Source organism: Macaca nemestrina, chromosome 17 (genome assembly GCF_043159975.1).
Source record: "Macaca nemestrina isolate mMacNem1 chromosome 17, mMacNem.hap1, whole genome shotgun sequence".
Lineage (NCBI taxonomy): Eukaryota > Metazoa > Chordata > Mammalia > Primates > Cercopithecidae > Macaca > Macaca nemestrina.
In genome coordinates, this window is record NC_092141.1 from 18100567 (window position 1) to 18128474 (window position 27908).

A 27908-nucleotide genomic window follows, 5' to 3' on the forward strand; every position below is an offset into this window, starting at 1 on the left:
CTGTAGCTCCTGTCATACAACAAACAGGTCCTGGAGGACAGTCCATCCTCCTCCCATGCCACCCAGGGACCTGATGGGGACACAGCTGGGAGGAGAGAAGGGACAACTGACCCCATCGAGGCCCTAAGGGTTGACAGCCCAAACGTGCCCTGGGAACAGGGGGACAGGTCAGCTGGAGGCCATACAGCCAGCCCTCCCCACTCCCCCTACTAACATTGGAAAGAGCTAAGTTGTGTCCCTCGTGGCCGGAGAGGGGAGGGAAGCCTTTTCCAAGGTGCTGGGGGAGGGCCCAAGCACGCTCACTGGTCAGCACATCAATCAGCTGAAGACACAAAACCCAGATTATAAATAATTTCATTTTTAATTCTCTGTACAAAACTTCTCAATCTATGAAAATAAAGTTTGCAAAAGGCAAAGTAGCACGGGAGCCTCAGGTCAGGAGGCTGAGCACGCTGACCTACACTATGTACACGTCTTCCCACGAGGGAGAGAGAGGCCTCTGGGGCTAGAGCCCCGCTTGCAGTCCGGGAAAGCCAAGTTGGCTTCCGTCAGCGCAGGGAAATGTACCCATCTCTTCCCTCTAAACAGGAGGAAAAAAGCCACTAAGGTGCCTGCAGAGCAAGGAGGGCCCCCCCGCCCCGAACAGCTCGGCTCCTGCAGTGCCCCGATCGGCCACCAGAGGTCAGCACCATCATGGCCGCCGGTATTAGGGTCGGGTTTGCGCCCCTCTGGCCTTCCACCCCGAAGGGACAGCGCAGCCGCGGGTGAACCGTGGAGGCCAGGGTCTCTCGCACTGCCTTCGGCCTTCAGGGCTTCGACACAGGACAGAAGCTGCACGGGACAGAAGTGGCTAGAGACAGGGGTGCTGAGGCCGGGGATACGGGTTCTAGCTGGAAGTGACAGTGGTCCCACCGCCCAGGCGCATGAGCATCTGCTGACAGTCGTGCAGCAGCCGGCGATCGCCAAGCTTCTCGAGCGTGCGCGCCGCCTCAGCCAGCATGCCCACGCGCTGCCCAGGCGCCGACAGGAAGCCAGGGGGCAGGTAGCAGGAGGCTAGCAGCAAGGCCTCCGCGTGCTCCCGCCTCGTGGGCCGCGGCTCCAGCTCCGCCACCGCGCCTGCGCACACAAGGATGTGTCAGGGATGGGGCTCAGGCTGGCCACGCCCCCGCGGGAGCCCCGCCCACACACAAGCAAAGGCACCAGCCGCCCATACCTAGTATACACGTCCCCCTCTCCCCACCCTAGTCTCAGCCCACACATAAAGTCCACAGACTGAGTCACGCACGTGTAGTCATATATCCCACAAATGACAGTTGCCCCACTGATTTCTTGTGAAAGGAATTGTCATCAGGTAACCACCAAGAAGATGCTTTTTTGTTTTTTTCCTTGAGATAGGGACTCTCCCTGTCACCCAGGCTCACTGCGGCCTCCAACTCCTGGGCTCAAGCTATCCTCCTGACTGGGCCTCCCAAAGTGCTAGGCGTGAGCCACTGTGCCAGGCCTGTCTGTCGCGTCTGACACACACGCAGCCTCCCTTGGTATCACACCCCATGTGCGCCCTTCCCTGCTGAGCAGACAGCACATCCCTGGTCAGCAGCTGCCCCTCACCTCCTTTGCCACCGGGGCCTGCCCGCCGCCTGAGACTGCGGTCGAGGAGTTGGTGTGTCCGTGTGGGGCTGGCCCCCGCCATCAGCCGGGCCGTGGCCTCATGTAGAAACACCTGGGGGCCAGGAGAGTGGAGGCTCAGGGCTGTCCCTCTCCACCACTGCCTGACTCCCCATCTTGAGGACAGGGAGCCATTGGGCACTCACCCTCCGCATGGCAGGCCGGAAGCTCTGTGCCAGCCGCCTCAAGCTGCTCAGGTCCCGTTGGAAGCCACGCAGCTCAAGGGCAGAAGCCTGAGGCCCGCTGCTGGTGCCCTGGGCTGCTGGGGCCGGGGCCGGGGGCTGCTGCTGCCGCCACAGGCTGGTGCGTACCACAAGGAGCAGGTCACACAGGAACAGCTGCACGGCCTGGGGGTGGCGGGCAGGGCAGGGTCACCAGGGCTCCAACTCTGGGAGGGGCAGGATGGGGGCCCGCGGTGCCAGGGGCCGGCTCCGGGCTGCACTGCCGAGGCACTGCACCCGCCTCACACACGTGCAATGCAACAGCAATGCACCGCGGGGCCGCCCGCCTCTCTTGGCCCCCACGCCCGCCACCGGCCCAGGAGCAGCTGTCCAGCCCTCCTGATGCAGGGCCTCCAAAGGGATCCTACCACACCATCCACCCCCATCCTCCCAGAATGGGGAAACTGAGGCCAGATAAGGGCAACCCCTCTCCTCTAGACAGAAGCCTTAGCCAAAAAGCAAGGACTGCTGGATCTCCTATCTGCTGGACCCCTCATCCTGTGCTGCTTGGGCTAACCCCATGGTCTTCTGCAGTCCCTGGGGCCTGGGGAGAAGGACCAGGGAATGGAAGGCTGAGTCCCCCAGCCCTGCCAGGCCCCTGGCCCCACCCCTCACCTTGTCAATGGAGCTGCTGGCTGGTGTGGTAGCCAGGCTGTCCTGCAGGTACCCACTGGCCTTCTCACAGATGGTCAGGCTGGCTGGACCAGACTCTGCCTTGGCACAGCCCAGCAGGGCCCGGGCAGCCTTGAAGGAGTGCAGAGCCGCCCTGGGCAGGGGTCTCCTGTTGGGACCAGGGCAGAAGAGTGCCAATCAGACCAGTCCACAAGCCCTGGCTGAGTGTCACCCACTGCCCTGGCTCGAGTTCCCTGGGGATAAAAGGTGGTGACCCCTCCTGCACAAAGGCTGAGTGGAGGTACAGTGCCCAGGGGATGAGGGAGGCTGGGCCCAGGGCCAGGCAGGAGGAACCTGCCGTGCACTCACTCAGACTCCTGCAGCACCCGGGGCAGGTGCTCCACCAGTGGGCACAGCCGCTCAGCCGCCTCCTCGTCCCGCCGCAGCCAGTGGATCACCACAGCTGTCAGAGAGGCCCACCACTTGGCCACTGGGTCTATGCCTGCAAAAGAGGGAGGGTCCCCTGAACCCTCAGCCACGCTGCACGGGGACTGAGAAGGGAGCCAGGGCAGGGGCCGGGGGCTCACCGGTGGTGGTGGCCATGCTGGAACTGATGGAGAAGCTGCAGGCAGGAGCCCCCGCGGCATCAGAACAGCTGTTCAGCAGCTGCAGGTACCCGAGGGCATCCGAGAATTCCCTGTGGCAGGAAAGAGTTGGCTGTCGGGACAGATGGCAGGGGTCCTAGGAGGGTGCTGGCCCTCCTCACCTGCCCACTAGAGTACAGCCTGACCCCTGGCTCTGCAAACTGCCACTGTCTCCTCCCATAGGCTGGTGGGGAGAGGAAACCCAGAGAGGAATGAAGGGTGCATGGCACGCATGGTAGCCTAGCTCTGGCCCTCTCCGCAGGGTTGAGGACAGAGCTATTCCCAGAATCCTGCTGGAGGAGCCTTGCGTGGAGGAGGGCACAATGACACTTACTTGTCCCCATCAGCTGACCCAGGGCTGGGGTTGGGCTGGGTCACACAGTTCAGTGCTCGCTCCAAGAGATGTTCCCGGAATAGCTGAGTCACCTGGGCCAGGGGGTCCACTGTGGAGAAGAGGAGGTGAGTGGGGTGGAGAGCAGGGCCCCACCCTTTTCTCCAAGCTAAGGGCTTTTGCCTGGGTGGGCTGGGGCCACACTCAGGGTCACTGGGAAGTGCCGGCATGCCCCTGGGTGCAGCCCGTGCCAAGGACAGGGGAAAACAGGTGGACATAACTACGCCAGCACCAGCGTTGGCCAGGACAACACTGAGGCCTGCCCTACGCTGCTCCCAAAGGAAAACCGACTTGAGAAGGCACCACTGTTGGCTCCGCTTCCTTACTCCACAGCGGTGCTGCCTGGGGTCACCTCTCCAATCAGCCACCTGCCCTTCAATCCCTGCATGTGCTTCTGAAAGCCCCAGTGAGAACTGAGACTCACTCAGGCCTTTCCCTTCCTACAGCCCCCACATCAATAACCCATGGCAGGGAGAAGGACTGGGGTGGCCAGAGACAGCCAGAGATTCAGGCGACAAGGCACAGAACAGGAATGAGGACATGGGACAGGAGAGGGGACAGGGAAAGGGTAAGAGAGCACCTGGGTTACCAGCCAAGCTGTACAGGGTCTCCCGTGGGGTACTGAGCACGGCCCAGTCCCCATCCACGAAGAAACGGTGGCCCACGGGGTGGCAGAGCCACTGCATGGCAGGAGGCACAGACCCACTCTGTGCCAGGCAGGCCTGGCGGGCACTGCTCAGGAAGAAGCGCTGTAGGGGAGGGAAATGGGCTGTCACAGTGGACACAGGCTGGGGCCAGACCCCAGGCTGAGCCCTAGCTTGGCCTGGATCCCCCTTGGTAACCAGTGCAACATCCCGTGTAACTCTTACCCAGCGAGCCTCTGCAGAGAGCTGCAGGGATAAGCCCCCAGCCCCACCCCACCCCCACGCCCCACCCCACCCCCCCCGCCCCGCCCCGCCCCCCGCCCCACCCCGCCCCACCCCCCAGCCACCCACTCACTGTCAGAAAATGCAAGGTCCGTGGGAGACTGGTCTTCACTCTCAATGCAGCTGCCACATAGATCTCGGCCAGCGTTGCCACAGACACGGCATCCCCTGCACACTCTGCCAGGTTCAGGGCACTCAGCGCCAGGTTGGTGGCAGTGAGGTGCCCGCCTGTGTACTTCCCTGGAAGGCAAGCAGGCATGAGGCTGTGGGTGGAGCACAGGCAGCAGGGAGCACCTCGGAGCCCGCCCCACGCTCCATCCTACCCATGGTGTGCAGCTGGTGCAGCTTATGGTAGACCAGGGCTGCGTCTCGGGCACTGGCACGAGCATCCACCCGCAGAGAACAGTCCCGCTGCAGGCCCCCCGCCCGGCCTGCCAGCCAGCGGCCCACCCAGAGACGCTGCAGCAGGTGACGGATGAGGTTCCAGAGGAGGCTACAAGCCAGGTCCAGGTGGGAGGTGGGCAGGGGCCGGCCCAGTGCCCGCAGGGCCAGCCACAGCTGCTGGGCAGCCTGGGCAAAGTCCCCCTGTGGATGAGGGTTTTCCAGGTGAGAAAAGTGAGGTCAGAGCAGCTGCCCCACAGCTCAGAAGAGCCATCCACAGCAGGCTCTGGAGGGGTGGTGGGGGTCTGCGGATGCACGGCCAGGCACAGGGAGGACACGACAGATTCATGGTGTGCACAGGGAGAGAGGAACAAGGGTTGACACCCAGCACCCTCCCAGCCTGGGGTCCCTGCCCTGCCCACTCTGCCAGGGGCAACCCCTTACCCGGGCCAGGTCCAAGTCAGCCTGCTTGCGATGCCTCCAGAAGTGCACGGCGGGGCCTGAGTGCGGCCGCGTGACTGGCTCACCGTAGACAAAGAGAAGCACCAAGGAGACCAGCACCAGCAGCCCATTGAGCAGCCAGACCACTGGGGGCAGCAGCCACTGGGCCCAGCCAGGGCCATCTATGGACAGAGGGAAAGCTGGGGACACAGCTCCCAGGAAATCCAGAGCCCCAAGTTCACAAGCCTGGGGGCTCCCCCAGAGCGCCCTCCCAAAGATGCCAGGGCCGGCCAGTCCCACCTCTACTCTCGGTGCCCAGCACGTTGCGCCCAGGGCTGTGGTAGACGCTGGTGATATCTGAGGGGCCAGGAAGCCCCCGGGCCCCCAGCAAGGAGGCCAAGGGGTTGCAGGACAGGCAGAGGAAGACGAGTGTGCACAGGGCCAGGCGGGAGCGGTCCAGCATGCCCCGGCTGTGCGGAGACGGCCGCTGCTCTGGCTTTGCCTGGTAGGGGTGGACAGGGTGGTGAGGGCAGAACCAGAGGGACCCCAGAGACCATGAGGCTGGGAAGGGGGGTCAAGGTTCTGCCCACCTTACTGTGGGACCCCACATGGCTCCAGGCCTCAGTTATTCTGTCTATGAAATGGGAGGTAGGATCTGTTAAGGTCTTCCTGACCCTGTCCTGAGGTTCAGAGAATATGGCTGGGAGTGGGGAAGGGGGCACCGTGGCAGGGCCCAACCTTGCTGTCCTCGAAGACTGGGCTGTCAGGCTCTGAGTCACTGCCACTGCCACCACTGCCACTGCCCCTGCTGCCAAGGGACAAGGGGCTGCTCTGGAAGGGCGAGCCGGCATCCGAGGGGGGTGGGGTCAGTGTGTCCTCCACCTCAGTCTTCACGCCCTCCATGAGCACGTCTGTGTTCCCTTCACTGCCACAGGCCGACACCAGATCCTTCAGAGATTCTGTGGACCGAAAGGAACAGAGCCAGGAGTAAAGGTTGCATATGTGACCCCAATGAGAGCTTAGGCCCTTGGGGGTCTAGGGACTGCTGTAGCTCCTAAAGCTGGCCCAGGAAGCTTTGATGGGGCTGGGTTAGGGCCAAAGGGAGGCACCAGGGCTCTTTCAGGACCAGAGGTAACCAAGGGACTAGAGCTGAAGGCGGGGCTAGAGCCAAGGGTGAGGTAGGCGGGGCAGAGGGTGGGCCAGAACCAAGGGCAGGGTGGGGCTAGGGACAGGGGCAGGGCCGGGGGTGGCAGAGCCAGGCTAGAGGAGAGGCCCAACTGGAGCTCAATAAAGCCAAGACTCACTGCTTTTGTGGACAGCAGTGCGCAGACTTAGGTTCTCCTGCTTGAGTTTCTGGTTGCTGTGTTGCAGAAAGCGAATGTAGTCGATGGCCTTGCGCAAGACAGCAGATTTATTCAGCTGCACGGTGTGGAAAGGAGGAGGAGAGCACAGGTGGCCCGTGAGGTCCGGGGTTGTGGGGTTGGGGGGCCCTACCAAGGGGTTGCGGAGCTGCTTTGCAACACTACTGCCTCAGGACCTTTGCACTTGTTCCTTCTACCTGAAATGTTCCTCGCCTAGTAGCACCCACCTCCCAGGCCGAGCATCGGGTTAGGATGTAAGATGCAAACAGCAGGGTCTGGCTAGCTGCTGCTGTGCCTGGCGCCGTCTCAGGGGGGCCTTCCCTGGCTACCACCAGGGGACCCTCACCATCCCTCTTCCTGCTTTCTCTGCAATGAGTCAAATGTGGTGGACTCGAGCACTTATTCATCCTGCCTACTGTCCATCTCCCCCACCAGAACATGGGCTCCTCTTTGAGGGACAGTTTTTGTCTGTCTGGTTCATTGCTGCATCCCCCATGCCTAGCACAGCCCCACCTTTATCGAAGAGGCCTGCAAACCCGTTTAACTAGATAAACGAGGCTGGCCAGGCCTGGGGATGCTGAAGCCCAATTCCCTGCTTGTCCAGGCTCAGTCTCACTCCCTCTCTTCCTTCCAGTTGCCCCTGATCTGTTCCTTCCTCGGGACAACCCGGTCTGTGCCCCTGCAGGCCTCTCCACACCTTTGCCTCAGTGCCCACCACCAGATCCTTGAGCTCAATGATTTTGTCATTGATGGAGGAGCGGTATCGCTTCTCAATGGCGTTGTGGGCTGTGCGCTTCTCTCCACGGCTCTGAGCTGAGCCCAGGGCCTTGCTGCCAGCCGCCAGCCGGTTGATAGGTAGCTTGTCCGCATCTACAACCAGCGGGACTGTTGCCAAGATGGTTCCGCCACTCACCAGGGTCTGCAGGACCAGGCACATGTTACCAGGTGGGCATGTGTGTGTGCAGACCCCACTCCCTTATGCCCTGCCCACATCACCCACCGGCAAAGGCCCTGTCTGCACAGTGGTGCCGGAGACCAGGGGGCTGAGACCCGCTGCCTTCACAGTGGTTCCGTCTGTCTTCATGGCTGTCAGAAGCAGCGAGTCTGCCTTGATGAAGTGGGGCTGCAGCAGGACCTGAGGGTGGGAGAGGGCTTGGCCGTAAGCTGTGTGGCTGGGCCAGGGGCCGTGCCCTCCCCAACCCCTGGCCAGACCCCTCACCGGGACCTGCTGGATCTGCGAGGTCACAGTGGTCGTTGCAGGGGCTGCCGTGGGGGCAGCTGTGACTGTCAGTAGCCGCTGAGGTGCCACACTCTGGACCTGGGTGTGCAAGGAGATGGGCGGGACCCCTGGCGGGGAAGCCAGTGGCAGGCCAGGCAGCGGCTGCTGGGTGCTCCCAGGAGGGCTCCCTGCAGAAATAAAGCCTGGGGCTGCAGGCACAGACTGCCCTCTCCCACTTTCTACCTGCTCTTCAGGTCTCTATCACCAACTGGCCTTGGATGAGTCATTGCCCCATGTGGCTTCCTATGGATAGTCCCTGCCTGGGCCCTGATGCAAATGCACTGGCTTCAAGGCAGGCCTCCAGTCTGAGGTTGCGCCTACCCTGGCAACGAGCACACCAGGACTGCTAGTAACACGGTGTCTCAAGCGCAGAGTGGAGCCCCAGTTTCTAAAGCCTGCACAGACCTCTACTCACATCACAGCGGAAGCTTCTTCCTGTGCTCCTGGGAGTCCCACCCCAGGTGTCCCCTCCCACCACACATCCCCCTTACCTGTAGAGAAGCCTCCCGGAGGGCTGGGGTAGCCTAACACGGGGGTGGAGCTGAACTGTGGTGGGGCTGGGGCTGGGAAGCTCTGTGGCAGGAGGGCCCCTGGCAGGGGCTGCGGGGTGGGGGTCTGCAGGATGCTCAATGGCACTGACTCTTCCTTGATACCAGGCCCAGGGGAGAAAGTGGGCACGGACGGGTACATCTTCAATGGAGTGGGTGCAGGCTGGGGAGGGGACAGGGGTGAGGGCGCTGCCTTCGGCCCGCTCAGGAAGTCTTCAAGAGAGGAGCTCAGTGTGGTAGGAGGTGGAGACAAGCTGCCGGGGGAGCTGGTATCGGGGCTGGCAGGGTCTGTGCCCCCTGCCCCACTCCCAGCATAGGGCGGGTCAAACAGGCCAGGGAAGTCACTGTCTTGGTTGTTGATAAGCTGAAGCATGTCTGTGAAAAGGAGAAGAGGATGTGTGAGCGAGGCAGAGACTGACCCCCAAACAGGGCATCGCATACATCCAAACACAACCCTATTTGCACAACCCTTGTCGGCACACAGCTGTGTGTGTGGGCAATGCCACCAGAACAGAAAGCCACCCACAGGAGCTGGTGTTCCCGACACACAGCCATTTCGCAAGCACCTGTGCTGTCTCGAGCAATGCCTGCTGCTGCGAGTGCGTCACAATACCTGGACAAGGTGGGCACCACAAGCCTCACAGTCTTGCCCCACAGCTAGGCTGGGAGGCTGGGGCTGAGCCCAGGGTCGGGCCCAAGACTGCAGACTTCAGAGCCTAAGCTCTTCCCACCACCCAGTATTTGCTCAACTATCTGGCAACATCCTTAGTCCACAGCAAACAGCAGGCTCACATTCGTTCACTCATTGACTCATTCGATGAGCATGTGCTGAGTGCCCACACTATGCCAGGCACTGTTCCTGGCTGTGAATAAGAAAAATCCCTGCCTAGGCCGGGCAAGGTGGCTCAAGCCTGTAATCCCAGCACTTTGGGAGGCCGAGACGGGCGGATCACGAGGTCAGGAGATCGAGACCATCCTGGCGAACACCGTGAAACCCCGTCTCTACTAAAAAATCCAAAAATTAGCCGGGCGAGGTGGCAGGCGCCTGTAGTCCCAGCTACTCGGGAGGCTGAGGCAGGAGAATGGTGTGAACCCGGGAGGTGGAGCTTGCAGTGAGCCGAGATCGCGCCACTGCACTCCAGCCTGGGCGACAGAGCGAGACTCCGTCTCAAAAAAAAAAAAAAAAAATCCCTGCCTAGAACCAGGCAACTTCCTGGGGAGCTGGGAATGTCCCGTATCTTCATGTGGATGGTGGTAAACTTTTACTCCTGTCTTCACGGGGCATGCATTCTACAAGACATCCACCTCTGAGTCCACACACACACATACACACACTCATACACACACACACATACACATACACACACACTCATACACACGCTCATACACACACACATACACACACTCATACACACACTCATACACACACATACACACACTCATACACACACTCATACACATACACACATACACACACATACACACACTCATACACACACATACACACACACACACTCATACACTCACACACATACACACACTCATACACACACTTATACACACATACACACCTACACACTCACACACACATTTACACACACATACACACCTACACACATACACTCATAGACACACTCATAGACACACACACTCATACACACACTTATATACACACACACCTACACACATACACACACTCATACACACACACGTCCACACTGCACTGTGGACTCAGACCAGCTTCCAAGCATTTGCCCATGAGGTGACCAACCCTTCTAGACAGCTCTCCTGCCCTCTCCACAGTCCATGAGCCCCCACCCCACACAGAACAAAAGGAATCCAGAGGCCCAGGTGCAGCCTTCCCTGGCCCCACTGGGGCCTGTTTCTCAATGTGTGAAACGGGGGCACGTCTCCGTCCACAGATCCAGCAGCTCCAGTCTTTGGGACGGAGATGGGGATAGGGAGGGAGGAGTAGCTTAGGGCAAGTGGGAAACAGGACAGAGGGGGTCTTCATACAGGAGCGATGGACCCTACACCCCACCATGGGATACTCCTGGTCTCATCCTAAAAGGCTCCCCCAGCAGGATCCTCTGGGCACTGAACTTGACAAAGCAACTTGAAGACTGCTGAGGAGTGGGTGATTTTCCCCTCCCCTCAGTTCACAGGGGGAAGAGGGGCACAGAGAGAGGCAGGATTGCCTTGAGGCCCTGAAGAAGTGGTGGGATCCTCTGTGACTAAGGACCAACTGTGCAGCCTGGGCCCACTCTTCCTAGGGCAGCGCAGGATCTCCAAAGAGAGTGGCGACAGGGAAGTCCCCCAAGAGAACCCCAGATCAGAGCAGGGTCCTCATCCACGCTGGAAGGACTCTAAGGGCGGGGGCCCGTGTCAGAAGGGTGGGTCTGGGCCAAAAGCCAGGCCCCCTGTGGGGCTACCCACATTGATGGAGCCAGGCTAGGCCGCTAATCCTCACCCACAGCTGAGAGGGCGGTGTGATCACTGGCCCCATTCTACACATGAAGAAACTGAGCTGTAGAGAGGTGACTTACTGGCCTAAGTTCTTACAGAGTCTGAGACTCAACTGAGTCCAGACCCTACTTGACTCCAATGCCCCAACCACTGGCCACTACCCTAGACTACCTCAAAAGATTAGCTCACCTCATCTGGGAGGCAAGAAAAGACACTGAGGTTCAGGAAGGACCACAAGCAGCCCAGGAGCATGCAGTGGGGTTCAAACTCAGGTCTACAAAATCCTGAATCTGTTGTCTCTGTGCCTTTTCTTGCCCCACCAAGAAGCCAAGAGCCAGGCTGCTATCACCAACCCATTACTCAGTGGAACAGACCAAGGCTTAGGGCCGAGCCAGCTGCTGGCCACATGGCCAACCAGTGTGTCTCTGTATAGAGTTCTGGGCTCAAGTCCAGGCTTTGCCTGCAGCCAAGTAGCCTCAAGACCCAGGCCTGGCCACTCAGGGCTTTGATTTCATCTCTGTAAAAGCAAGTGCTGTCTGTCCTGACTCCTTCCTCCTCATACAGACTGGGACATACTCCCACCTCAGCCCCGCCTGGCCATGGGCCCTCTCCCCCAGCTGGCGCCTGGCAGCCTATCTGGCTCAGCCCAGGGCCCTCTAACCCACTCACGGTGGCACCCACTGTGCAGAATGCTCTGTAAGACCATGGGGACCTCCAGTGCTGTCAGGATCCCCAGCCTGAGCTCCCAGCCCTGCCCACCACTAGCTTGAAGTGGAGCCTGAACCAACAGCCTCCTCTCACTGGCCCCAGTTTTCTCATCTGTACAACAGAAAGATTAAACCCTTTTTGGTAGGGCTGCCCGAGGCTTTGCTTAGCAGGCAGCTGGCACAGAGTGGAGACCCAGCATCGCCTACTGACAGGTACCCAGGCAGGCAAGTTACTGCAGGAGGGGAAATTTCCTAGAGCGGTTTGCAGAATAGGATGGGGTGGCAGCCCCAGTCTCCCTGGCTTCTCAAGTAGAAACTCTCCTGGTTTGTGGACGCTCCAGGTCACAAGTCATCAAGTCATAATGGACTTTCAACTGCAGGGTTTCCCACCCCTTTACCCCAGTCCTTGTGAGCCTCTTTGATAGATGGGGGAAACTGAGGCCTGAAAGAAAAACTGACAATTTTGACAATCTAGGGCTCCCACTGTCTGCCTGAAGAGTCTAAGATGCCCACAGTAGGCAGGGGTGCCGAACAGGGCAGGCGCTGTAGCAGACAGGGACAACGGGCCCTCCTCCCTGCTTCCTCCTGGTCCTGTCCCAAAGCGGGTGCAGGGAATGTAGAGAAGGCCACCCTCTCCCTCCAAACCCTCTTAGGTCGGGATGCTGCTGTCGGGTCTCTAAGCAAACCCTTCCCCTTGAGTTGCAGGGGGCACTAATTTGATAGGGGGTAGCCCCCCACTTCCCCAGTGAGTAACTGTCACACCTTCTCCCTCAGGAAGGGGATCTTTCCTGCTCAAGTTCCGTAGCCCCCATGCCTGCCCACCCCAGGAGAACCTGCAGGAGACGGAGGCATTGTATAAAGGGCTGGGGCCGGGGGGAGCCTCCAAAAATACCTTCGAACGTGCAATCCATGGCTCCGCGATCTGCGCCCGCCCTTGGGGCGTCCAGGCGGCTGGCCCTACCCCTCCCCGCGCCGACTTCACCTGTCAAGGCGCGGCGGAGTTTTGAAGCCGTTGAGCGCTGCGGTGCGCCCGCCCCGCCCCGCCCCCAGCCCCGCCCCGCCTGCAGGTCCCGCCCCACCCCGCCCCTCGGGGCTGCGGGCCGGGCATGGGGTGAGCGCGCGCGGCCAATCAGAGGCCGCGCTGCCGCCTCGCTAGGGCCCCGCCCCGGCCCCCGCCCCCCCCCCACGGCGGCGGGGGCTCGGGTTTCACCCCGCGGCGCTGAATGGGGCTGGGGTTACTAGCGGACGTCCGCCTTTAACCCGCTCGGCGCCAGCGTCTGCCGGGGTTACTGGCGGTCACTGGCCCTCAGCTCCCGCCCCTTCGTTAAAGGGTCAAAGCAGAGAGGTCCTGGCCCAACACACCAGAACTCTGTGTTGGAAATCACTGGTTCGCTGCACCCTGAGCGAGCCTTAACCACTCCAACCCTCAGTTTACTCCTCCAGAAACAGGACACTCATTATCTCCCTGGTGTCCAATGGTAGAAGGGAGATAATTTGGGTGCAGCACTTAGTATGCAAGAAGCGCTTAATTAAGGCCAAGGGCTGCCGAGTGGTGGCTGTGGCGGGTGCATGGACCTCCCCCTTCTAGGGCAGCCCCAGGAAGGGGCCACCCCTCACCGCAGCGGGGCTGATGGTTTGGGATGAGGCCACTCCTGAAAACAGGTCACTTCCGGGGAAACTGAGGCCCAGACATAGGAGTTTCCTGACTGCAGCACCGATGTCCCTTTGCCGGTGGGTGAAGTCTGCCCCTCCCCCTCGAAGCCTCACAACTCAGCAGTCGCTAGGTGAATCCCGACCCCCTTATTCATTATAGGACCCTGGCAGGCCAGGAAGGGATGCAGTCCCTAGGACAGAAGATGGGTAAGGAAGGGGTGACAGGCTCTGGGGCTCTTTTGAGGAGGTGCCTGGGCCCGTCTTCCCTCTTTTGTTAAAGGTAAAAGTTACACACACACACACAAATGATCAGAGCCTGGTCAGATGATTTTGTAGCCAAGTAGACCACCAGCAAAGCCTGCCTTTGCCCCAACCTGCAGGCCAGCGCCTCTGCCCGGCCCCCGCCCCAGTTGGCTGCAACCTGGGAGGGTGCCTGAACCCTGGGCAGACCCAGCGACTCAGCAGTCCGTTGGGGGCTGGGGTCCCTGTGGCCTCAACCTTGCTCTCTTTTCAGGACCCTAAGCAAGAAAACCCAGCCATGTCTCTCTTGCATCCTGTGCTCGCGGCCGTCCAGTCCAGGCCCTTATTTCCCAGCTTTGGGAGGTTCAAGGACAACAGACCGCCTCTCTAGCATGGCCCAACCCTCCCCTCAGCTTGTGGGTGTTTCCTCACCCCCAAAACAAAACAGCATTGCTCTTGGCAAAGGCTCTGACCTGAGTGACTTAAGACAGGGAAGCGTCCTCGACCAAAAAGCATGCTGAGAGCTGAACTCCAGGCATGAGTTCCCCATGGCCTCCCAGCCTGGTTCTTTCATTACTTTACTCCCCAGTTTCTGAGCCCAGAATGTGGTGGCACCAACAAGCAGATACTAGCCTGAGACAGCAGGGCCAGGGCCACCCCGAAGCCTGTCCCGTCCCCTTACCCATCTTGGCTTTACCACGTATTCCTCCTGCCTCTTATTGGTGTCTTTATTTGTCTCATCTTCCTGCTCTAACCCCCTCCCATCCCACTGAGGAAGTGGGGTGGGAGAGGGCGGTTGCTCTCTGAGCCCCAGGGGCAGCAGAGTCATTAAAGGCTCTGGTGGGGATGGGGGGACCTTCCAAGAGGAGGGAGCGTGACCTGAGAACAGAGGGTTGGCCCTTGGGCAGAGGGCACAGACTAAGCTAAGATGCCCCAAGGGCTTGGGTGCCACGAGCCATGGCCAGCCTCTGAAACTCAAGGCCTGGCCAAACCCTGGCTCAGTCTCCCCTGGGGCTGATCTGCGGGCCAATTTCTTTCTTTTTGAGACAGAGTCTGGCTCTGTCACCCAGGCTGGAGTGCAGTGGTTCGATCTCAGCTCACTGCAACCTCCGCCTCCTGAGTTCAAGTGACTCTCCTGCCTCCGCCTCCTGAGTAGCTGGGATTACAGGTGTGCGCCACCACACCTGTAATGAAATGTAATTTTTGTATTTTTAGTAGACACAGGGTTTCACCTTGTTGGCCAGGATGGTCTCGAACTTCTGACCTCAGGTGATCCTCCCGCCTCGGCCTCCCAACATGCTGGGATTACAGGCGTGAGCCACTGCACCCAGCCTGCTGGCCGATTTCTGTGAAAGCTGGTCACCAAGTTAAGACTGAAAAAGGAAACTCTAGAGCCAGCCCTGCAGCCTCTCTCAGAGACACACCTCAGCGGGCTATCTGGGGCTACATGCCAGGGCCTGCTCTTTCTTCAGCCCCTCAATGGCTGTGTGATGGGGACAGTCCACTGCTCCTCTCTGAGCTCCCACACCTATGGTCTCCACAGGTGGGAATTCTGGGAGAGCAAGTGTGTAAAACATCCATCACTCAACAGTCTCAACAAAGGTTAGTTCTCTCTACAGCAATTAGAATGGTTTAGAACTGGAAAGTCAGGTCGTGAGTTGCCTGATACTTGCACTATTCACGTTGGAGCTCCATTACCATTTGATTGAGACACTTTTTCGTTTTTGTTGTTGTCGTTTGTTTTTTAAGGGGAGTTAACAGGGCCAGTCTAGAGTAGGGCAGCTGAGGCACCCTGGGTTCACAATTTAAGGAAGAGCCTCTCTTGCCTCCCCTAGTCCCTGCCCTGGAAGCTGGGAGAGCTGGTCTCTAGAGGCTCACTGTGGCACCCAAATTGCGGCCCACCCACGGGTGAAGCACGCTTCCCCACGAACACTGAGAAGGCCCTTCTGGTTCCCACACAAGTTCTGAACACAGGAAGGAAGAGGAGGCACAGACTCTGGGCCATGGTGGTCCCATCTGCTCCCTCATTCACCTTCCCCAGGCTTGTGAAGCCCTGCCACCCCCTTCCCAAACCTGGGTTCCTCCTCTTCCCTCTTCTTCCTCTCCTGCCCTGATTCTATCAGGACCCAACAGGAAACCTGAACCCCCACCTGGCATCCCTCCCCAGTTCTACCTTCAAACCTCTCTCTGAAGGTAGATGCGGGCGCTCTTTAATGACTCTGGCCAGTGTATTCTGTGAGGCCACGAGGGAAATCCTGGGCAGGCCTCATAGCATGCGCTTGCAGGGCCCAGCTCTGACCAGCACAGAAGCCTACAACTCACACAAGGCCTTGAACCCCAAACAACCTCCTGGAAGAGGAAGCTCTCCACCTGCCCCCACGGCCTTGTCCACAGAACCCAGATCCATCTCTCTGACAATATCTGCTGTGTGCCAGTCCTGTGCCAGGCACTGGGGCCATTGTAGATGAGGTGGTCAGGTCAGCCCACCTTAGGAGGTGACATCTGAAAGGAAGCCTGAATGAAATGAGGGAGTGGGCCAGAAGGGAGGGCAGAAGAAACAGTGTGTGCAAAGGCCCTGAGGTGGGCATGGGCAGGACAGGAGGAGCAGAGGCAGTGAGGGGGTGGAGGCCAGGATGGCCACCAAGGAGCTGGGATTCCAACGCAGGTTGGTCTGTCATCTGAGCCAAGGACCCCAATTCTCCAGGGAATGGGTGGGACAGGTATTTGCAAATTGATCCCTGCACTGCAGATCACAAAGCTGCACCAACTGTGAAGAAGGGTCAGCCACGGGGGAGGACGAGGCACAGTGGCTCGTGGGATTCCAGAGCACACCCTCTCTGCCTGCTAATGGAGGTGGCAGGGTGGGGATGGGTGCCCACCATCCCTCCAGGGAGCTGGGCTGCACCCTGCCTGCTGTTCTGCTCCCACCAGGCACCTCCTTGATCCTCCTAACTGAAATCGGCGGTTCTCGTGTTTTCAGCTGGTTGTGTATCCAGCAGGGGCACAGGCTGCCCTTTGTGCGCTCAGGTGCCCCAGGGGCACAAGTGTGTGCCGGCTCTTCCAGGAATGGGACGCGCCCATGGCTGGAGCCCCAGGTGCACCTGGGCGCAGGTCCTCTTGAGGAAACTAAAGCTCAGACGGAGCCCTTGTGCCCAAAGTCCCACAGCTGCCATGTGAAGAATCTGGGACGCAAACCCCATTCTGCAGACCCCAGAGGCTGCCCTTCAGCCCCAGCCTACCAGGGACAGCAGCGAGCCCCAACTCTGGCCTGCCTCTGCCCTGACCAGCTGTCCTCATTTGTCGCAGTTCAGTGAGTGTGTGTAGAGTGCAAGGACAGAGAGGACAACATGAAGCTCTTTAAGGCTCAGCTCCGGCACTGCCTCCTCCCGGAGGCTTCCTAACTACCACCCTCCCCACCCTCCCCCCGACCCCGAGATCCATCCACCTCCCCTGCCAAATTAGAGGTTGGGTCTCAGCTGGGGGCCCCTCCTGGCAGGGCCTGAACCAGCTGTGACCCCAGCCTCCCCCAGCACAGGGCTGACCACAGCAGGGACCCCAGTCAAAGGCCATGCCAACTCCAGCCATGGCTTCCTCCACCCTCGTCTGCCTCCGCCCCCATCCCCTAACTGGTATCTCCCCGGGCCTCCTTTTCCCTGCCTGCTTTCTGAACACCGCACGCTATTGGAGGCCAGGCTGTTCCCTCCACCAGGAAGACCCTTTCCACCTGGAGAATTCCTGTTCCTCCATCAAAACTTGCTGTGACGCCACCTCACATTCTTTCCTCGTCTGTGCCCCTCCACACGCCAGCTCCCAACACGATGACCGTCCGACCCTGTAAACCTCACAGCCATGCTTCCTCCTCCCCACTGGGCTCTTCCCAGAGCTACAGGTGTGCAGAATCGCCCTCAACAGAACCTGTGAGATGGCGATTACATGTGATGCTGGTCGGCACCAATTCAGACACCTTGTCTGAGAGGTGGCCCAGGGCACATACTTATCACCTACAGCTGAAAAACAATCCATGGGCCTGATGCAGTGGCAATTCTGGGAGTAGCCCCTGCTGCTGGGCACCTGTTCTCAGTCAAAATGGCAGTGCTTGGCCGGGCGCGGTGGCTTAAGCCTGTAATCCCAGCACTTTGGGAGGCCGAGACGGGTGGATCACGAGGTCAGGAGATCGAGACCATCCTGGCTAACACAGTGAAACCCCGTCTCTACTAAAAAATACAAAAAACTAGCCGGGCGAGGTGGCGGGCGCCTGTAGTCCCATCTACTCGGGAGGCTGAGGCAGGAGAATGGCGTGAACCCGGGAGGCGGAGCTTGCAGTGAGCTGAGATCCGGCCACTGCACTCCAGCCCGGGCGACAGAGCGAGACCCCGTCTTGAAAAAAAAAAAAAAAAATTGGCAGTGCTAAGGTTTGGCGTGGTGGCTCATGCCTGTAATCACAGCACTTTGGGAGGCTGAGGCAGGCAGATCACTTGAGTTCAGGAGACCAGCCTGGGCAATATAGCAAGACCCCAGCTCTACAAAAAGTTTTAAAAATAGCTGGGCATAATCCCAGCACTTTGGGAGGCCGAGACGGGCGGATCACGACGTCAGGAGTTCGAGACCATCCTGGCTAACACGGTGAAACCCCGTCTCTACTAAAAAATACAAAAAACTAGCCGGGCGAGGTGGTAGGCGCCTGTAGTCCCAGCTACTCGGGAGGCTGAGGCAGGAGAATGGCGTAAAAACCCGGGAGGCGGAGCTTGCAATGAGCTGAGATCCGGCCACTGCACTCCAGCCTGGGTGACACAGCGAGACTCTGTCTCAAAAAAAAAAAAAAAAAAAAAAAATAGCTGGGCATGGTGGCATGAGCCTGTAGTCTCAGTTACTCTGGAGGCTGAAGTGGGAGGATCCTTTCAGCCCGGGAGTTCAACATTGCAGCAACCTGTGATTGTGCCACGGTATTCCAGCCTGGGTGACAGAGCAAGACCCTGTCTCTGAAAACACAGGCTCACACCAGTAATCCCAACACTTTGGGAGGCCGAGGCACGCAGATCACGAGGTCAGGAGATTGAAACCATCCTGGCCAACATGGTGAAATCCAGCCTCTACTAAAAATACAAAAATCAGCTGGGTGTGGTGGTATGTGCCTATAGTCCCAGCTACTTGGGAGGCTGAGGCAGGAGAATCGCTTGAACCCAGGAGGTGGAGGTTGCAGTGAGCCGAGATCATGCCACTGCACTCCAGCCTGGCAACAGAACCAGACTCCATCTCAAAAAAAAAAAAAAAAAAAAAAAAAAATATATATATATATATATATATTTCTCCCTCTTGGATTGTTTCTCTGCAGCTTGTTTTAAAGCTCACATGAAGGCAGCAAGACATTTTCGAGCTGCCGGGCTTCAGTCTGGAAAAGATAAAGCCCTTTACAACCTCCCCTACAATGTATTCCCTTTCCTTCTAGCATCACCGGCACTGGGTGATGGTCGTTGTCTTTTATGTACTTTTGGTGGCTTTGCTTAGTCCCAAGGCTGTGACTAGAACTTTGAAGGTGCTTTCGCTCACATTTCCAAGGCCGCCTTGATGTGTTTTGCACAGAAACCACCATCTGTGGCCAGATGGCCACTCTGCCCCTCCTCCCGCAGCCAGAAGCACTGCTTCCTCAGCAGGTTCTTTTTGTTTGTTTGTTTTGAGACAGGGCCTCACTATGTTGCCCAGGCTGGAGTGCAGTCTTACGATCATGGCTTACTGCAGCCTCGACCTCCTGGGCTCAAGCAATCCTCCAGCCTTAGCCTCAGCCTCCTGAGTAGCTGGGACAACAGGCACGCTCCACCATGCCAAGCTATTTTTTTTAGTTTGGGTCTCACAATGTTGCCCAGGCTGGTCTTGAACTCCTGGACTCAAGAGATCCTCCTGCCTCAGTCTCCCAAAGTGCTGGGATTACAGGCGTGAGCCACTGTGCCCAGCATCAATTATCTTCCATGGAAACAAAGGATAGGGTGCTTGTTCCCTGTGGCGGGTGGGGGTTCCCCACTGGCCTAGTCAGCCCCATCCTGTCTCTCACCAACTCCAGACCACCACATGGTAGATGCTCAGAACTTAGAACCATAGCCTGGTACATCCTAGAAACTTCCAGCACAGGCTCCTTGGGTAATTGCTGCTAACATTTGTTGAGCTAAACCTATCGGGTGCCAGGTACTGGTTAAGTGCTCTAAATGGTGATTTGTTTGTTTGTTTGTTTTAGAGACAGGGCCTTGCTATGTTGCCCAGGCTAGTCTTGAACTTCCAGCCTCAAGCAATCCTCCAACCTCAGCCTCTAAAGTCAATAAGATTATAGGCATGAGCCACTGCATCTGGCTAAATGCTGATAACAACACTAACTGGCATTGGTTAGGGCCTACTATGTGCCATGCACTGCTTAAGCCTTCACTCATCAGATCCCCACAATTCCAAGAAACTGGTTTTAGTACTGTTCCCTTTACATTGTTAAGAACCTGGGCCAGGCGCGGTGGCTCACGTCTGTAATCCTAGCACTTTGGGAGGCTGAGGTGGGTGGATCATGAGGTCAGGAGATGGAGACCATCCTGGCTAACACGGTGAAACCCCGTCTCTACTAAAAATACAAAAAATTAGCCGGGCTTGGTGGCGGGCACCTGTAGTCCCAGCTACTCGGGAGGCTGAGGCAAGAGAATGGCATGAACCTGGGAGACGGAGCTTGCAGTGAGCCGAGATCGTGCCACTGCACTCCAGCCTGGGTGACACAGCAAGACTCCGTCTCAAAAAAAAAAAAGAACCTGAAGGTTCTTGGACTTGTCCAAGGTCATACAGTAGGGCTGCTTGTGAAGACCCCTGATCCCAGCCTTCTAGCTGCAGGGAGCACAGGGACCCCAGAGCCTGGCAGGGGCAGCATGCAGAGGCAAGGCCTGCTGGGAGACAGCTGCAGGGACAGGGAGTCACTTAGGAAAGGAACTCAAACAGGGTTTGGGGTAGGCCACAAATTCCCCCTAGGGGGATGGACCCCTATCCCTGTCCCACCTCCCACAGCAGGGGACCCACACCTGGAGCCAGTCTCAATGGCTCCCTGTCCTTTCACCCCTGAGCCAGTTAAGGCTCTCCCCACCTTACCCCTGACATACACAGCAGCCCCTGTGGAGCACATGGTGCAGGCTGTCACACACTGTCAGTGCCCAGGGTCAAAGGGCATGTCCACATGGCCCATGGCTGCTAGGAGACAAGGTCAGAGGCACTTCCTCTGGCCAGCCTTGGCTCCACTTGTCAGCAAGCAAAGTCCAGATCCCAGGCCTCTACTGGCAGTGACTTCTGCCCAGAGCTGACCAGGTCACTCAGGATGTTTGTGTCCAGCTAGATGAATGTTGGGCAGAAGGTAATTCCCAGCCACCTGCCCACTGACTCCTTGAACCCACTCCCAGCACCCTCCTCTCCATCCCCCCAACCCTGTCCCTTCAGATGCATTAGGGCTGAACCCCTGGGGGCTCAAAGCCAGCAAATCCTATAGCCTCCATCTCCTGCTTTTCAGGGGAGGCCCCCACAGTTCAGAGAGGACAGGACACTTTCCCTAGGAGACACAGCAATGCATGGTCGCACTGGGAGGGCTTTCTGCTGCCCTGGGGTTAGCTGGATGCCAAGAGGCATGGGAAGGGGAACATGTCTGATAGGAGAGACTCCCTCAGGCTCCACCCCTGAGGGGCCCTCAACATGGGGATGAGGGAGAGGAGGCACCGTACCAGAGCAGGCTGTGCCTGAGGTGCGGGTTCTGGATAAATGGGCAATATCACAGGAGGGGCATGTTTGGCAATCCTTGCAAGTCTTGAATGCGACACTGAGACAAGGGAACTGTTTTTTTTTTTTTTTTTTTTTTTTGAGTCAGAGTCTTGCTCTGTGGCCCAGGCTGGAGTGCAGTGGTGTGATCTCAGTTCACTGCAACCTCCGCCTCCTGGGTTCACACGATTCTCCTGCCTCAGCCTCCCGAGTAGCTGGGACTACAGGTGCCTACCACCACGCCTGGCTAATTTTTTGTATTTTTAGTAGAGACGGGGTTTCATCATGCTAGCCAGGATGGTCTCGATCTCCTGACTTCGTGATCCGCTGCCTCGGCCTCTCAAAAGTGCTGGGATTACAGGTGTGAGCCACCGCACCCAGCCGAGACAAGGGAACTTTATCTCGGAGCACTGGGGAGCCATGAATGGTTGGAGACCAGGGGAGTTCAGTGCTGTGAGCTGGGGCAGTGACCAGTCTAGAGCTGTGTTTTCTAAGGAGTGCCAGTGCTTGGTGGGACTAGGGAGAGAAGTGGGGTGTGAAATATCCTGGGGAGAGGTATGGTGTGGTAGAGCGGGCCCCCAGTGTGCCCTACTAGGGCTGACCTGGACCCAGCAAACAGCCAGACACATGACTAGAAGCAAGGGCCTGTCGTGGCTGGGCTGGGCATGCTGGGAGGGACATCAGGGCGGGAGAACTCTGAGAACGGACTACTCAGGGTACGGAGACACCCAGAAGGGCTTTCTGGGAAGCAGCCTCTGACCGGGCTTGGCAGACATCTGGGGTCCGACAGACAAAGACCAGACATGACGGGGTCCAGGCAGAGGAAAGAGACCCCCGAGGCCCCCTTCCAGGCTCTCGGCCAGAACTCTGTTTCCATCTGCCTCTTCTGCACTCATAAGCTTGTGCAAAATCAGATCAATTAATCCTCAGCAGGGAGGTGAAGACTGCCACAGGCTTAATAATAATCCCCAACACAGGTACAGGGCCACTCTCCCAATCCATCCTCCCCCGACTGCCGCAAGGTACTCTGAGGTGCAGGACGAGACAGGCTCACCTGAGGTCTCGGTGCAGAGGCAGGACTCAAACCCAGGGGCACTCTACAGCCAGGGCAGTGCCTTCACCCACAGACGCAAGGACTCACGGAGGCCGCTCCATCCCCAAATCCATTCACAAGAGTTTGGCCATGGCAGGCAGCAGGACCGGATGGGGCCCAAGGCCCTTCACTGGTTCACCAGGGCTGGTTCCCAGTCTGATGACTCAAACATTGCTCTGGACTGGGATGGGGAGGTAGTCACATAGCCTCTGATCCCTCTGTAACCCACCTCCAGGCCCCCAGAGTAGCCCCATGTGGAGCAGCCCCCCTGAACCCCTCATCCCCATTCTTTTTTTTTTTTTTTTGAGATGGAGTCTCGCTCTGTCGCCCAGGCTGGAGTGCAGTGGCTGGATCTCAGGTCACTGCAAGCTCTGCCTCTCGGGTTCACGCCATTCTCCTGCCTCAGCCTCCTGAGTAGCTGGGACTACAGGTGCCTGCCACCTCGCTGGCGAATTTTTTTGTATTTTTAGTAGAGACAGTGTTTCACCGTGTTAGCCAGGATGGTCTCGATCTCCTGACCTCGTGATCAGCCCACCTCGGCCTTCCAAAGTGCTGGGATTACAGGTTTGAGCCACCACGCCCAGCCTCATCCCCATTCTTAGGAGCCCAGTGATTAAGAGCTTAAGAGCTAGGCTCTGGAGCCCACAGCCTGGGCTTGAATCCTGGCTCTGCCATCATCTGGCTGTGTGATCTCAGGCAAGTCACTTAACCTCTCTGGTCCTCAAGGCCATCATCTTCATCATATGTCTACCTACTTGGGGTTGTCAGGGGATTAAGTGGGATCATCAACACAGTGTCTGGAGCACAGTAAGTACTCAATTAGTGTTTTCTGTTCACATTACAATCCTCCACCTGAGCAGCCAGAGGGAGCTGAAGCTCAGCGTGCCCCTGCTCTGACCCCCGGCCATCCCCACATCCAGCCCAGCTCTGCACTCTGGCACTGAAGGCTGTCCTGGCCCCCTCTTATCCCTCATGTCTCTCAAGGGACCTGGCATTTCCACCCCCAAATCTTCAGACCTTATCAAACCTGCTAAGCTCCACACCTGGTAGAAGCAGCTTCAAAAGCAGGCTCAACCTCTGACCAGCAATTCCCCTCCCAGAACCTCATCCTAGGAACACAGTGAAGATCTGGGCAAAGACTGGCCTCAGTGTCCACTGCAGCACAGTTTATAAAGATAAAACAACCTAGGTGCCCATTGACAGGGGATCAGGTGGGTAAATGAAGGAACCTGACTGTCATCTGGCTGATGACATGGAACCAAGTAGAATCCAATCAGCTGTGAACCAATGGACCCTATTTTAATTTATAAAAATGCAGATCCTGGCCAGGCACGGTGGCTCATGCCTGTAATCCCAGCACTTTGGGAGGCCGAGGCAGGCAGATCACCTGAGGTTGGGAGTTCGAGATCAGCCTGACCAACATGGAGAAACCTAGTCTCTACTAAAAATACAAAATTAACTAGGCGTGGTGGTGCATGCCTGTAATCCCAGCTACTGGGGAGGCCGAGGCAGGAGAATCGTGTGAACTTGGGAGGCGGACGTTGCAGTGAGCTGAGATCATGCCATTGCACTCCAGCCTGGGCAACAGGAGCGAAACTCCGTCTCAAAAAAAAAAAAAAAAAAAAAATGCAGATCTGGCCTGGCACGGTGGCTCACTCCTGTAACCCCAGCACTTTGGGAGGCCGAGGTGGGCAGATCACGAGGTCAGGAGATTGAGACCATCCTGGCTAACATGGTGAAACCCCGTCTCTACTAAAAATACAAAAAATTAGCTGGGCATGGTGGCGGGCACCTATAGTCCCAGCTACTCGGGAGGCTGAGGCAGGAGAACTGTTTGAATCTGGGAGGTGGAGCTTGTGGTGAGCCGAGATCACACCACTGCATTCCAGCCTGGGTGAAAGAGCGAGACTCCGTCTCAAATAAAAACAAACCCCCCAAAAAAAACAGATCCATAGCTGCCTGGGGCTGGGAGCAGGAACGGGAAGTGACTAAACAAGCATGAGGGATCTCACTGTGAGATAAAAATGTTCTACAGCTAGTAATGGTCACACAACTCAGAAAGTTAACTAAAAATCATTGAACGATATACTTAAAATTGATAAATTTTGTGATACATAAAGTATATCTCAATAAAGTTGTTTTAAAAAATTGATGAAGGCCGGGCATGGTTGCTTACTCCTGTAATCCCAGCACTTTTGAGAGGCCAAGGTGGGCAGATCACCTGAGCTCAGGAGTTCGAGACCAGCCTGGCCAACATGGTGAAACCCCATCTCTACTAAAAATACAAAAATTAACCAGGCGTGATGGCGCACGACTGTAATCCCGGCTACCTGGGAGCTGGAGAATCTCTTGGACCTGGGAGGCAGAGGTTGCAGTGAGCTGAGATCATGCCACTGCACTCCAGCCTGGGCAAAAGAGTGAGACCCTGTCTCCAAAAAAAAAAAAAAGTCTATGAAGAGTGTGCAGCCATTCCCCAAACACACACACACACACACAGACAGAGAGAGAGAGAGAAAAAAAAAGAGAAGAAAAGCTCTTTCACATAATTAGCAGAGCTTATCTCTGGGTGGTAGGTTTAAAGTTTTTTTTTTTTTTTTGAGACAGAATCTCACTCTGTCACCCAGGCTGAGTGCAATGGCACGGTTATAGCTCACTGCAGCCTCTAAATCCAGGCTCAAGCAATCCTCCCACTTCAGCCTCCAGAGTAGCTGAGACTATAGGCACGTGTCACCCACACCCAGCTAATTTTTTATTTTCGTAGAGACAGGATTTTGTCATGTTGCCCAGGCTGGTCTCAAACTCCCGCACACAAGTCATCCTCTTGCCTCGACTTCCCAAAGTGCTGGGATTATAGGCGTGAGCCACCACCCCTGGTCTAAAGATTTTATTTTCTTCTTTTTGCTCACTTGTGCTTTCTAATTTTTCTACACTGAAAAAAAGATGTGTAATTGGGAAGAAAAACAGGAAGTTTGAATAAAAACTGAAAAATCCTCTACTGAAGTGGGTAAAGCTGAGGCTTGCCTAGTGAGAAGGGGCTGCCCCCACTCTCTCATAGACTAGACCTTGGGCCACATGGCTGCCCATGCCTGGCCTTTGGGTCTGGAGAGGCAGTGTTTTTATCCATGAGTCAGTAAGAAAGGTCTGTTTCAGACCTGTGGCCCAGACCCGATTCTGTTGTCCAACTTGCCCATGAAGGGAGGGTTTGCATCCTCATTTTTCTGGAGGTGGAAACTAAGGTTCAGAGGGTGAGAGGGCTTGAGCAGGATGATAAAGGAAATGAGGAGTGTCCAGGTTCAACCTCTGACCCCAAAACCCATGTCCTCCTGGCTTGGTCACGTTGCCTCTTGGACTACACTCACTGGGCCCAGGGATGTGGAACTGGTAGTTAAGCCCAGATCTCCCTAGGGCTTGGGATTTCAGGGTTCATCACTCCAGAGGGCAGTGAAGGACAACCCCTCATGCCAGGGATAGGGGAGGCTGTTTTGGAAAAGCCTCACAATCAGGGCCTCTCCTCTGGGGTCCTCCCCTAGCCCAGCCCCAGTGGGAAGGGCTGGGAAGCTCCTGGGGCAGGCAACCAGCTGGGTGATCTGCAAGGCTGCAGTAGGGCAGGAGTGGGGGTGGCATAGATGTATCTATTTTGCCAACCCCAGGGTGGCCACGGGTTCCATGGACATGTCCATTCAGGCTGTGAGTCTAGGCATCTTGTTCCTGCGACCTTGGCCTCAGTTTCCTCATCAACCAAGTGCAACTTAGCCAGTGTTGTTAAAACTCCTGCACAGAAACCATGGAGGCAGTTTGCTAGGGGCTTCCTTTTGCTCTGTCTACAAAATGGAAGCAACGGGCCTCCTAATTGGCACTTGGTGCCACCGTTGGCCCCTTCTCATCACAGCCAGAGTGGCGCTCCAAAGATGGAAGCCGGTGCCACTGTCCTGCTCCGCCCTTTCCCTGGCCGACCAAGTGGGTTCGCGTCCTCCTCCTCCCTGACCTCACTCCCTTGCAAGCCTCTAACTCCTCACACTTAGGCCCTGCCTCGAGGCCTTTGCCCTTCCCTTGCCGTGGCCTGGAAAACATCTTTCCCTGCTGGTCCTGGGGGTGACCCTCAGGTCTCAGCCTAGAAGTCCTTCACTGCTCTGCCCAAAGTAGCCACATCCCTGCCCTGCCCTCCCCGCCAGCCTCGCTCCACCCAAGGTGCAACTAAATACCCGTTTGGTTTCCTGGGGGATTTTTGTGTTCCCGAAAGAGGGGGTGCCCAGGTCTGTCTGTGCCTAAGACGGGGCCTGGCATTCAGTGGATGTCAGTGAATGAGTGCGGAGGCGATTCCCGTCGCAGACCTGGTGAACCCCACCAGAGGCGGGGGAAGGGCGCGAGGCAGCGCCAGTGCGCATGCGTAAGAGCTCCGACGCTGAGCTGAACTCTCGGGCCGGAGGGAATGACCGTGAGTAACCTCGCAATTACGTCACGGCTGGGGCTGGGGCGGAGCTTCGGCGACGCCCGGGTCCCCAGCTCCAGCCGTGGCCACCACAGGGCTGAAGAGTCACCGGTCGGGCGGCACCCGGCCTGGGACGCGTAGGGGCGCACGTGTCCCGGCCCGGAGTCGCCAAGGGACCCCGGCCCGGCCCAAGAGCCCTCACCTCCGAGCGCGCGGCCCGAGACGCTAGGGCGGGAACCAGGGAGGCTCGGCTAGGCCCGGGACACCGAGGCGCACGGCACGCAGCTCAGAGACGCCGGGAAGTCCAGCGCGAGCACAGCACGGAGCTGGCGCCCGCGGGGGAGACAAAGGACAGGGAGGCACCTGCGCGCCCCCCACTCGCGTCACCCGGCGCGGCTTCGAGCCCTGCCCGCCCTGACGCACCTTCGATGTCGGTCAGCAGCGCCGCGTCCAGATCGCACGGCCCGCCCAGCGCCTGCTCCAAAGCCGCCTCGCTGAAGGGCGGCTCGTCCATGGCGCAGCCGCCTCCTCCGGGAGGCCCGCCGGGCCCGCCGCCTCGTACGGTCCTTCCCAGGGATCGCCGCCGCGGCCCCGGCTCGCAGTTGCCGCCGCCGCTCCGCGCGTTTGTGTCCTGCCCTGGCCTCGGAGGCGGCCCGGCGCCCGCGAAAAGTTCCACGGAAACTGGGTTCCCCCTACTGCGGCTCCGCTGGGCGGTCGAGGCGGAGGCGGGGCCTTTCGGGAAAGCCCCGCCCTCCCAGATAGACGGCCCCGCCCCACCTTGAAAGAAGCGGGGGACCCCTGATCCCCGGTCTGCGCCACAAATCTCCCCTCAGCCGGCCCCTCCTCCAGAGCGCCCTCCAGTCATTCATTTTATCCAGCCTCGCGCACAATGGCAGCGGCTTCTGGCCGGCTGCTGTGGGAACGCGGGCAAGCCAAGCCCCCTCTCTGGTCCTCTGTTTCTCCAGCACCAAGCAAGAGAGCTGAGTGGAAGCCCCAGGCCTGGGCCCATCCCAAACCTCATTTCCTCACTTCCTAGATTTGACTCTTTACCACAGGACAGGGCAGGATCCAAGTTATAGGGGTCTCAGGC

At 58.0% G+C, this 27908-nt stretch overlaps 1 protein-coding gene across 5 annotated transcripts; it reads right to left on the bottom strand.

Moving 5' to 3' along the window:
• Positions 1–338: 338 nt before the first annotated feature.
• Positions 339–27512, bottom strand: LOC105491064 (sterol regulatory element binding transcription factor 1). 5 transcript variants are annotated; one of them, XM_071082431.1, is made up of 20 exons: positions 27242–27512; positions 12535–12624; positions 8413–8844; positions 7862–8049; positions 7643–7777; positions 7340–7561; positions 6586–6700; positions 6020–6240; positions 5582–5783; positions 5285–5463; positions 4783–5044; positions 4533–4699; positions 4114–4282; positions 3477–3585; positions 3086–3195; positions 2868–3000; positions 2502–2667; positions 1812–2012; positions 1609–1720; positions 359–1116 (listed from the first exon to the last, which is right to left on the bottom strand). In XM_071082431.1, exons 1-20 carry the CDS (start codon positions 27330–27332, stop codon positions 887–889), a joined length of 3534 nt encoding a protein of 1177 aa, XP_070938532.1. In that variant the 5' UTR covers positions 27333–27512; the 3' UTR covers positions 359–886. The 5 variants fall into 5 exon arrangements, with proteins under 5 accessions (XP_070938529.1, XP_070938528.1, XP_070938531.1 ...); XM_071082428.1 differs by lacking the exon at positions 12535–12624 and having other exon boundaries at positions 339–1116; positions 7868–8049; positions 27242–27511; XM_071082427.1 differs by lacking the exon at positions 12535–12624 and having other exon boundaries at positions 339–1116; positions 27242–27510.
• Between the last annotated feature and the right edge of the window lie 396 nt (positions 27513–27908).